This window comes from Xiphias gladius, chromosome 18 (assembly GCF_016859285.1).
Source record: "Xiphias gladius isolate SHS-SW01 ecotype Sanya breed wild chromosome 18, ASM1685928v1, whole genome shotgun sequence".
NCBI classification, from domain to species: Eukaryota; Metazoa; Chordata; class Actinopteri; order Istiophoriformes; family Xiphiidae; genus Xiphias; species Xiphias gladius.
The window spans coordinates 21,999,091-22,011,905 of record NC_053417.1 but is presented as its reverse complement, the minus strand read 5'-3'; the positions used below and the strand labels follow the sequence as shown (position 1 = coordinate 22,011,905).

Below are 12,815 nucleotides of genomic sequence, written 5' to 3'. Positions count from 1 at the left end.
TTTTACATTTGTTTATCATTGAAATGCATTGTATACTTACTACCCTTAAGGCCTAACGAAACTTGTGACTATGTTTCCTATCTCATAGAAGTCTTTTATTTTGACATTTTTTAGACCAGAGTTGTTTACACTTGCTTGTGGTCTTCTTCTAGTACATTACAGCCATAAACTCTTACTCAGTTATTTGATATTTTATTCAGCCTTCCACAGATACATAACTTTGTATAAAACTGTATTTTGTTCATGTAGAAACACTTTTTAAATTTTAAAAATACAATAAAAAGAGGGAATAAAACTCTCAGCTAAACCAACAAACAGACCTTGGATTTCAGCTCTTGAAAACAGTTACCTAGCAATTTATAGGGGAGTTAATTTTGACAATCGCGTTCCACCCACTCACTTAAAGGATAATTCCAACCTTTACATAACTGTAGAAGCCATTGTTACCATCTCTCTGTCTGTCCTTTTTATTGGAATTTGGAATTGTAAGGAACTGATGGGTTTTCAAAGGCTCACATCCAAATATTTAAATTATACGTGCCAGGTTAGGCTTTAATTTTTTATAAATAAAGAAAAAAATTAAAATGTTTTTCCAAAAAAATCATTACAAGCTCAAATCATACTGGAGCTGTCGTGTTGGGTTTTGAGTCCCCATTGTATGGATTGTAAGGCAAATAGGCAGCTGAGCTGGACAGACTGGAGGGCTCTGCAGGAGTTATCTGCTACCAGTGCCCCTCTAGGACGACTGATGACAGGCAGCAGCTTAGAGCTGGCAGAAAAGACAGGGATCCAGTGGCACAGAGAGTACTAGACATGTCGGTAGTCATTACATTCTGCTTCAGAAAGGGTCAGGGGTCAGGCTGAACGTGTGCTGGCAGCTTCCTGCGCCACACCGACTATGTTCCCAGAACTGTACGATGCAATCTCTTTATGTTGCTCCTGCTAGCTCTGCAGCCTCACTTTCACACCGTCACTGCTTCTCAGCATTTGACTTCATTGCATCCACTGAATGCACATGTGTAGCAGATATTCCCCAGAGGTAAGAGCAGAGCTTGCTAAGACAGATTTCAAGCAAAGAATTCAGATAACAGCATTAATCATACCCCAACAGTCTCTGTTTTACTGTACATGTCTCAGGAACATTGGCAAACAGTTATTAGGCAAACAATACCTTTGAAGTCCTGGTTGCACCATGAAGGACAAGTGTGAGATGTATTTGGAAGCTGTCTTTGTAGTGCAACAGCAACAGAAACTAGCTACCTCTGGACTAGCTTCTAGCACACAGGATTTCTGTACTGCACCTTTTTTTTTTAACATTTCAACATAAAAGCATAGGATCTTTTAGCAACAAATAACCTATGTTGCTTTCTGAATAACAACTCTCAGGTTAACTTAAATGCAGCACTATAAGCATAATGAAGTAAATCGTTTTTTTACAGTCAGCCTTGTTTACACGAGTTTGCTTATTGGGTGGTGTTTAAAAAATATATATTTTTGACAGACTGAATTGCTTTCCCACTCACAGGGGAACACTTTCAATGTGCTTTCAGTGCACAAAATGAGATTCACATAGTGAGAAACACTTTCAGATCCGTATGAATAAACTAGGATGCTTGTAAAAATGTTTGAAGAAAGACTCACCATCCTCTCGAGACTTTTGAATAAACGCATCAACGCCACTCTCTCCATAGTTTCCCTCCGAAGCTACAGTGGAGACATAGTTCCAGCGCATGGCTTTGACGATGTCCACCATGGCCTGGGCCTGGTAGGTGTCTGGGGGCACCACCCGGGAGAAGAAGTCATAGCGGGTGTTATCACTCAGCTCTGGAGCCGTGGAGGCATAGCTCACCTGTGGGATCTGAGAGAGATGGTGAAATGTATAAATAATATGCTTCATGTGAATGAATTATATGTACAGCAGGAAGGTTCCTTGCAGTTTCATGTACAAATACATGATTATAATATGACGCCTAACATCTGCTGAAATCTTTCAGCTGCTGCTTGGTGGTTATTCATCCTCTTCAGTTGGCACGCTGTTGCTTTAAATAGTCCTGACGATCACAGGCTTAGCTACAATACCTTCTGAGAAGTATTTTCCACACCAGTCAAGCAACACTAATCTGTTCATGAATTCACACTTGTCTCTAACATAATGTGAGATTTATATGGTGTTGAAAAACATATAAGCACAAGACGATCTCCCTTGAGCTGAAATAATACCCAATGTTCCTGTCAGAATTCACAAAGCCATTATTGTATAATGGGAAAACTATAAATATACTATAACCTTATTGTGTTACTTAGAACAATTTGAATGGAAGTAGAACACAATAAGGTCAAATGTTGAGGGACAGCTCGATAGAATAGAAGATAATCAAAAGCAAGTCAAACTTATTGAACTGATGGAGACTGCCTTTGGATAATCTTGAGAGAGTCATTGAAGGAAATCACAATATTATTTTGATAAATCTGTTTAAAAAACATCTCGGTTGACATGTAAAAACAGCTTAAGTTGGTGAGTGCAACCCTTTAGAGTTCTGGTTGTCTTCACATGTGGCTGTTCTAAAAGGTTTAACACCGTCTGCTCTTTCAGAAGCCGCATGTAGCAGGAAATTCTTAGTTGGTAATCTCAACTTTTGCTTGCTCAAGTTATTTCAGATTTGTGGCTGCCACAGCTTCTGTGATCTTCCTACTGTATGATGGCTTCTGTGCTGCACAGTTTGGAAAATAACTGACCAGATTTTATGGCATTCAATAATGTGTTTCATGGTTTAACTTTAAATATGGACACACTTTTTAGGCCGATGCCGATTCCCCAGGGTTGATTAATTCAGGCAGTAGATGTAGAGAGAGTCGCTGCTGCTTTGAAGGAGAACAGAGTTTGACTGCATTTGAGTCAGTTGGTGACCAGCCCAGTATTAGAGTAGACTGCTTATGTATCATGTATCTTTTTCATAGTAAGAACAAAAAACACTGAAAGCAATACACAAACAAAAAAAACGTAATGCTGATAAATTATGATTTTAAAAAATGTTGCTTGTAATTATTGCTCCGTTTTTGTAGTTTTTATGTTTTACTAATTATTTTAATAAAATAGTATTGCAATAATATTGCAATGTCTTTCGGATGTTAAGTTATAAGATCCAAATAGTCTACTTTTACTGTGCCTTTCATGATGAGTGACACGTAAATGAAATGTTGTTCATCCTTTCCAAATACTGTTTGTCATGGCACGTCAGTGTAGCCTTGGGGATTTTGACAAATGCTGTTACCCATTGAGCATCCATACTGAGATGAAGGGATGTGCGAATGGAGGGGTAAGCTGAATATGACACTGAAAAATACTTTGAAACCTTCATTATGTTAGAACAACATTAATTTGTTACAGCTTAGAAGACGTATTTCCAAGTAAAAATGGCGTGTTTTGTGGAAAACATATGTAGAGTAGCCGTATCCAGCAATGCTACATCAAAGTAAGCCTTACCCACCATCAGTCCGATTTTAACAATATTTTCTCCACTAAGTGCAGACAGACCGCTGAGGAAGTGATATCGTCCTTTCCTCTCTCCCTCACTTAACACAGCGGAGGCCTTTGATGTGGTCAGCTGTAGCGCTGCACTGATCCTGCTTCTACTGCGCTCCGTGCTCGTCGCCGCAGCCTGTGTTAGGAGCACAGCTGTTCAGTCTGTACCTATGACCTACAGCTCCTAACAACTCATAAAAACTCCGCACCAAACTTTTCTTTTTTTTTTGCCACAAGGATCCACTGGGTAAAGCCAGAACCTGTAATACCTGGTGTAATAACATCAGGTATTTGAGGTCCACTGTGCATTGGCAGGGGCTCAGTGCAGGCCTGGCTTCATAGTTAATGCCTTGTGATGCGGCAAACATGCCGATCAAAGGCAGCCTTGTTAACTCGATTGCTGTTCAATGAAGAGAATAGTTAGAGAAGGGAAATATCTGTGTGTGGTAATGGATGATGGGCATTTTGTATGTCAGCCTCCTGGAATGACGGCTTTTCAGTTTTCCTAGACCATCACACTGTGCTGTGTCCACACTGCCTTTCTGCCTTGGTTGTCTTGTTTTCAGCTGGAATTGCTTGTGCAAATTGCATTGCTTTTTTGCTTTTGAGCACTGAATGACATCAATGTTCGAGGCTGATGTGCTTCCTGCACGTGTTCCCCTGGGACGCTCTTAGAGAGACGGGCCTTGAGAGGATCTGAGTCTGCACCCCGCGGACCGGTGGCTGTCAGCTGACTTTTTGATTTAACACCTGGCGGTAACAGCCAGCTAATTCACAACTGACCCCCAAGTTTTCTTACTGTGTGTCTGCTTTGACAGCAGGCGGAACTGTCGTCTCTATACATCTTGTGTTTTTCTCCCTCTTGGTAGCGATGAAAGTGTGAACCGTTTTTTTTTTTCTCACACTCCTTTGAAGTCATGAGGTGGGATCTATCAAACTTAAATTAAACTGTTGTACAAAGGTGTTTGGAAAGTGTTAATGATGTCTGATTTTACATTATTCCAATATTCTAGCTCATAGCAGCAGAGTGAAAATGAGCCTTTTCGCCACTTGCACCAACAGTTTTTTCCGTTTCCGTGTCAGTGACAGTTGTGCTTATATTTGTTAACTTTGCAAAAATAGTTTGTTCGTTAGATTAAAATATAAGGTGATAACACATACATAAAAAGGTCTCTGGCCTGTCCTTTCTATAAAACAATAAAGAGTCGGTAACTAAATGAAAATTGAATGTTTTGTTTGTCATGCCAAAATATCTAGGTAAATGTTTTGCCCCCGATTTAGAATTTCTCTCTTTTTTTGTGTTTTTAATTTTGTTGCTGTCATGTATTGTGGTGAAGCTGTGACGTGTCTAGTCCCATATCTGCCAAGTAAGTGGGTGTTGCAGTGAAGCTACCCTGTGTTGTATTTTTCACCTGAGGGATTTTCACTGCTTTAACAATCTCACAATTTCAGCATTCTGTCAAGAACCGGGACAGGCAGAGCTTATCATGTTTGTGTTGGCGAGATTTCTTGCTCACTGGACTACAGCGATAGTCCTGAACAGTGTGCTTCCTCTAATAGAACACAGTCACTTCTTAGCATTGAGTCAGGAAATTAAATTCCTCAGCAAGGGCCCCCTCTGATCTCCCTCTAGAGAATCAAAAGAAAAAGGGATTGGGAGGAAAAATAAAATGATGATGTGATGTGTTGTAAAAAGGGAATGGGCTATTTGCAGCAATGAGAGAACATCTGGGCAGGGGTTTGACATATGAAAAATGCACAATGCAACTGGGTTTAGGACTAAACTTGCAGCCAGATTCAGTGGTAAAGATCTTAGTAGGCTGTTTAAAAATGTTCTTGTGGCTTATTTTTAGTGATGCTGTGTACACTTACCATCTGTTCAGGCTGAGACTAAAAAAGTTGAGCTTCCTGTCCTCTGATGTGAGCTCTTTGTGACCCAATTACTTCATACAGAGTATACAAATACAGTAACCCCCCCCCCACACTCACACACCCAAAGTTTGTAGAACTGCTTTAATCTGCCCCCCCCCCCACTCCAGCACTACCCATTTAATTGCTGATGGGCTTGGGAAAATATGCTTAATTGCTGTGATGTGAGTTTCAAGCTGATTTTTGATGCAGATTTAATATTTAAATCACTTGCTTTAAATAACTGTGCCTTTTTAAAAATTCAATGAGCTCATTTGGCACTGCATCAATGCAGGAGTAATGATGCTCATTAGAACTGTACAGAAAGATAATACATCTGTACTGTATTATGGGGAAGAAAAATCAAAAGCTTTAGCTGGGTTCTGGAAATGTTTCATCAAATACTTCCTGCAAATATGTTTGCGAAATATTTTTGATCTATGAAAACAGAAAGAAAGGGTTTTGCATGAACTAACTTTTTTGGTTAGTCTTACTGACAGTTATGCAGGACTGCTGTTACTGCTTAAGAGGTGTTGATGTTTCATCCTAATATATAGTATTACAAGGTAAAACTTGTAGTTGTGTTCAGTGACGTTTTCAGAACATCAGATTAGGCTAAAACCTTGCATCGTCAAAGGATGACAACTGACCATTCGCTAAACCCCTCCCCAAAATCACGACTATCCAATGATAGCTTAGCAACTGTAACTAGGCACGGCCGGCCTGCCAAGCTTTGTATTTCTCTATATGCCCAAGTGGTGTGTCTTTTGTTTGACCTTTCCAAAATCAAAAATATTTCATCTGCTTCATCTGTCTCTTACAGGTGAAATTGTAAGAAACAGATGAAACAGGGTGCTTATCTGTTCTCAGGTAAGCTGCAATACTAGCATGTCTGGCTAACTAGCTCGTAGTGACCAAGCGTTACTTCAAGGAGTGTATTATTACCTAACTACATTATTTTGTGAGATTACAGGTTACATCAGAAAAATCCCCGCTCATGCACTTCTACATCCACAGCAGAGTTTAGAGTCTCACTGACACCTGTAGATCAGATAAACAAAACATGGACCCACTCATGGAAAAACAGCCACCGGGAACCGTTAAATTTGCCGAAGTAATGGATTAGTCCTCGACCTAAAAGCCTTTTCTCTTGTAAAACAATAGAGCATAAATCCCAACTCTGCATTTCTGTCCAAGTATGTTTTTCTATAGTTAGCATCTCGTAACATTTTAATTACATTTTTATTTTGTAAGACTGTAATATAATACTAGGCCTAACTAGCTTCAGCCTGCAATACATGAACAATGGAGCTGTTTAATGATGCTGTTTTTTTACCTGGGACATGTAGCTTTATTGTTGGTTTTTGCCATCACATACATATTTAAGGCCCTTTTAAGTAAAAACTAGTCAGCTTGAAACTCACAGAGTTAGCGTTAATTAGCTCACTAGCTACAGCTTATAAAATCTGACAATAGTTGTCATTTTAGCCAAAGAAATGAATGGTCCATGGATAGAAAATCCAACTTTTCTATGCTTCTGTGTGAAATCAAAGAACCATTGTTTCAGAAATTACCATGATTCGAGTGGTAAATGTGGTTGTCAATGTAAACTGCGTAGGTGCAGTGCCAGAACGGAAAGCTTGACAGGTGAAGCAGCAGTAACTTAGAGGATCAGGGCTTAGTGAACAGTCAATTCCCCTCAGCCTGTCAGTATCCTTGAAGGAAACTGTACAAGTAGCTCCAATGATGGTGCTGTAGCTTCTAATTTACAGAACAGCTTTACACCTGTTTTTTTTTTTTTTTTTTATGTTCAGTCAGTGGCAAGTGCAGTTCTGTTTGTTCTCTCAGGAGGCCCTCGAGAGCCAAATGGCTCTCATTCGCCAACACCTGCAGGCACACATAGTAGTCTTCACCATTCAGTTAAGAAGCAGCTAGATGTAAGACTGGATCTTATCCAAGGTGAAGCCTCCAGTCTTACCCACTGATAAATGAAACAATTCTCTTCTTGGGATACTGATTGATCAAACCATTGTGTTGTAGACAATTTTTATGTGGTTTCCTATTTTCAGCTCCTCCACAGTTTCAGTGTTCTTGTCATTAAGACACCTCACTTCTGCTGAATATAAAGGTTGCGTTCTCTACAGCTTGGCTTGACCCTGTGACTAACTGTATAGCCAATCTGCTGAGTCATAAAGCACATTGTGATCTTTCCACCCATTGTTACCAAGATCAATATGGCGAAACCAAAGTGAACAATGCAAGCTCCACACAGATGCCTGGGCCAAGAATCAAACTCTGATCTGCCTTTCTGCAAGGTACCACAGGTGCTTATTTATTGTTTTTCAACAATCCATGTTTACAGCTCATTGCAAGAATCCCTAGTATTTCTTCCAGAATAAAGTAATGGCCTCTTGAGAATTGTTTACATTGGGTAATACTGCCTTTGACCTGCTGCAATCCCTTCTAGTATAATATATAACCTTTTAGCTTTAAGGGGGGAATCAGGATACTGAAAAAATGCAGGAGCCCTTCACCCTATTTTCACTGAAACTTGTTGTTCTGACAATACAGAACATTCCTATAGTGTATCAGGTAAGGAATTATTTTGCAATGATTACTGTAATGTAATTACTCATCAGTAATGTGCCAACTCTACTGCATGGCATGAAATGTCTAGGCTGTAATCACTGATCCTGGCTGGTTTGCCATCTGCACTGTGGTTCTGTGATGGCTGTCATAAAGTATGCTCTTTCTACTGCATACAGTTTAATTTTAATTCATGAAATGATGAGTTAAAAATTATTAAAACATTTTGCATATAGATGGACATGTTGTGCTATTTCTATTAACTAATGTGTTTTCCCCTCTGACAGTATTCATTCTGTTTTGCTCTTTATACTTCCTGCTTAAATCAAACTTAAATTGGGTTCAGCCAGTGTGCCGGGCTAAACTAAAACTAAGCTACTGCTAATAAACGAACCATCCCTACATTCAGCAGGGTAGCTGACTAGCAGCTCAACATCCGGGGTGTAGATCCCACAACTTTTGTGTTCTTAATAAATTCAGCCCTTTATAGGTTCAGGATACTCTAAAGCCCCAGATAGACAAAAAGTGTCTGACGTTACTGCACTTATTGTTCTCGAAGGATGGAAGTAAAACAGAGACATTAAACACTTTGGTACTGCTCCAAGCTTCAGTTCACAGTGAAAGTCCACTGACTGCTCTCCCCAAGCTTAAAAGCGTTATACTTGAAAAATGTTGACGTTTAGTGCACGTGGAAATTTGCTACCTAGTACACTATATTGACCCACCACCATTTATATGATAGTGCCCGGTAATATTCCAGACAGTACCTAGTTAGTTCAAGTCTACTAGTATATACGTTATATTGTACTGGTAAGGTGCTTTATTTGAATTGCAGAGATGAGCACTTAGAATTACTACACAATCAATCTATACATACTTACAAGTATGTGATACTACAGAAATCAACTAATGTATAATGATGATAATAAAAGAAAATATTCATAGTTTTGGTTTCAAAATGCAAGTGGATAGTAATTATTGTACAAGCAAAACACATTATAGTGTCCATGACACGCTAGCAGTCCCGCAATGCAATGCCTTACATTTGATGCAGTAGATGCAGAATTTACAATCATGTGACACTACACCCGTCAGTAATGTTATAAAATTATTCGTTAGTGTTCATATTTAAATTTTCTGCTCACTATACACTCTCAGAAGCAAAGAACGCCTGCACACTGAATACATTTTCCCAAAAAAAGGCAATTTATTGAATGAAGATACAACATTTTGACCTTACGTCTTCATCAGATACAGTAATGTTCAGTATGTGACCACAAAGGTCCACATAATATAAACTTCGCTTATTTCAACCCAGGCGTTCAATCAATCACATCAATATAGGCTACACATCAAATTATTAACAATACTTACAACAAGAAACTTGAAATCCACCGCTGGTGTACAGTCAAATTCCCTGAAACAAGGACCATCTGGATATAATGATGTAACTTGAGTAACTCTTGTATTTCATAGCATACCCCATAAAGTCAATGAAGATATAAAGCCAAAATGTTGGCTTTTTGGGAGCATTTATTCAGTGTGCAGGCATTCTTTGCTTTTGACACAGTTTTTGCTTTGCTACCTAGAAATGCGTTGGGATGTACATACACTACCATGAGGCACTGCTTGCTCATTATACAGTAAAATATTAAATGTCTGTAATGTAGAGAGTAGTGAGTGAAGCAGTGATTTTGGACATAGCCTTAGATGACACAAATAAACACCACCTGAATGGGGGTGTTGGTCACCCTAGTATCATGTCATTGGATTTTGTAATTGGATTTCGTGAGAACAGGCTGCACTTACAGCATGTACAGGAAAATGAGAACTGGTCTGGATTTTGATCAAAGATAGAAATTCAAACGTATTTGTTTAAATAAATACAAAGAGCTCAAACTAGGCTTGAATTTGTATATCTTATAATACTCGACCCGTATGCTACAAATTGTGGTTCATAGGAAACCAGATACACAAACATAGCATCAAACAGAGACAGGATTTAATAAACAATGACCAAAACTCCACTTCACATATCCTCTCCATACACACACACACACACACACACACACACACACACACACACACACACACACACACACACACACACACACACACACACATATATAGGCAATCTAAATCAATGACTGCTTCTGACTCTTTGCTCAGCACCTGGTACTTATGCTGTTTAGATCCTTAAGTGTGACAGTCATGTTTACAGGGTACAGGGTAATAGCAGATGTTCCTAGATGCTGTATGTGAAATAAGGGTCTTATTTATCAAGACTTTGATTATTCCGCTGTCATAATGAACTTTGTGGGATGATGTCTGAAAGAAAATGATATAAGGCAAGAAAAAAAGTTAAAGCAAAGTAAAAAATGGTCCCATATTAAATGAAAGTCACAGTTTTTACAAGACATGTTACATTTCCTGTATTCCCCTTCCTGCTTTACATTAATGTAGAATGCTTCCCTATGTTTTTATTGCTTTCATCACATTATATGCTATGACATATTTTTCCCTTGTCTTCATTTCTGTGCAAATTAGGTACACTACTCAATGAATTTGGCAGCAATTCAAAGCTTTATTTTACATGAGAAAGGGCTATAGAGGAAATATTTGCTCAAGTTCAATTAATAAATGCCAAGAATATTAGGGTCCCAGTTCTTCTTTTGAATACAAAAGCAGAAAACGGCAGCTCATATGTCCTCCTGAGTGTGTGCCTTAATACGAAAAGGTGAGTGGAGGTCATATTTGCAATGTAAAATGCAGTTGGGGGCTTTTCTTTAAAAGTGATGTATTTGTTTGTTATTGTTATTCATGTTTTCTAGGTTTTTTCCTGTAACTGTTTTCCCTGCTTTTTTTTATGTTTGAATATCTACCTATCACTGAGGGCAAATGAGCTGCATTAATTTAAAAATGCTCTCAATAACATGGTGTTGCTAAAAAATCTCTAGATTGTTCAGTGAACTTGTTGAAAGGGAAGAGGGATCGAAATATGTGTTTCCTCCAACAAAAGAAAATGAAATATGTTAGCCTTTGGTGTGCCTTCATATTTTATGAAGAACGACACATACATGTTTGAGCGTTGGAGCTTAATTGATTTATCGAGTGATGTTGTGTAAATTCAGCTGTATTTTCCACCATACCTAACTGCAGTTTCACTGATTGGTTTGCTTTCTGTCACCCAACGTCCCCAGGTCTCTTTCACTTCAGTGTTCCGAGACCTGATTTACAAGTTTTTCAGTTGTGAAAGCCCTGGGTGCGATATGATGTACAATACAGTCTACACAACTCCTTTTGTCGTCATTTGTTTATTTAATTGTGCACTCTCTCACATACACACACCAAACTCAGTGCAAAACAGTAGCCTTTTCTTCATTGTTACAGTTTGCATAAATCTTTGTATCTCTACAAAACGAGAAAAGACAGGAAATACTACATAAGAATTTATTCCCCAATCTTCCTGGGGGGTCGGGGGCCTGTTCCATTTCATTTCAACCATTTGTCTTAAATAGGTAGTTCATTTTTCATACTTTGCCTCAGCAAAAACAAAGCAAAACAAAATAATGTTGCACCTGAATTAAATATTTGATGGGCCGTGGTAGTTATTGTTTATCCCCTATTTTTAAAGTCACTCTGCGCTGTTTCTACACAGGGTTGTTTTTCAGTTTGTTAAGCTTTAGCAAGCATTAATTTGGCCAGTGGCAACTGTGATTAATTGTCTCATTACAAATTGAATTATTACGTGCGTTAAACATGCAAATGATTTCAACTAAAGGTTGAGAATGTTGTGGGATTTGAACCAAATGGCACTTTTGATTAATGAATCACTGCATAAACAATAATGCACTTGTTTAACACAAAATTTGAAAGGAAGTCTTAAAAAGTGCAATTAATGATAAGGTTTGACTGATCATCCGCCTGGTTATACTGAATAAGCTTTAGAAACCACACAAAAAAGTTGAACATGTGCTCAAAATACCATTGAAACTTTTAAAATTCTGACATAAAAATCCCTCTTTGCCTCAAGTGATTGATGTTATATATTATATTATATTTATTAAGCTATGAAAAACCAGGTTCTTGTATTAGAGGTCTGGGAGATTCACGATAGATGATTAATAAATGCGAAATACAATGAAAGGTCTGGATGTATTTGCAGTTACCACTATGGATATCTCTTTCATGTTCAGCATGAAACTGAACTGGTGCCCTCCTCCGTCTCTCTCCCTAGGCAACAGAAATTTCTACTGTAATGGTTCAAAAGGCATCAATGAAGGGAAAAGGGGAAATTCCCAGCAGTGCCTTGGGATATGAATGGATTTAATATTTCTGGGAAAGGTTCAGGACAAGGCCTGCACGCTATGTCAGATTCATACTTTATTCATCGATTCAGCCCAATCTTGAAAATGTCCTAAGCATCTTGAGGAAAGTGGTCCACAAACCTTCTACTGTATATTGAGGTGCCTGTTGTTCCTGCATATGAACCACATATTCCTGAAGAGTTTTACATCAAATTTATTTCAGTGCTTCACACCGATGACCACTGCCAGTTTTGTTTGATGGAGCCCCACCAAAAGCGACCAATGGTGCTGCAGCAGTGACTGCTTTTATTATCCTCTAGGCAACTTCACAACTTCTTTGTATAATGATATGCTTGATTCTTTCTTCTGTAATACTGATTTATGACCTATAGAAATCCAGCCCAAGCCAGTTCATTAAAGCTTTTGTATTTGAGCCTGTAGTTTGTTGGCAGTAGCCATAAACAGCATCAGCAGGCACAAACATTTGTTGA

At 38.5% G+C, this 12,815-nt stretch overlaps 1 protein-coding gene across 1 annotated transcript in view; it reads right to left on the bottom strand.

The window, feature by feature from the left end:
- The window catches only part of LOC120804238 (metabotropic glutamate receptor 4-like), a 122,947-nt gene that overhangs the window by 52,943 nt on the left and 57,189 nt on the right, over positions 1-12,815 (bottom strand). Inside the window, exon 2 of the mRNA XM_040153564.1 lies at positions 1,642-1,858. Within this exon, the coding sequence (XP_040009498.1) occupies positions 1,642-1,858 (217 nt within the window). The remainder of the gene's footprint in view (positions 1-1,641; positions 1,859-12,815) is intronic.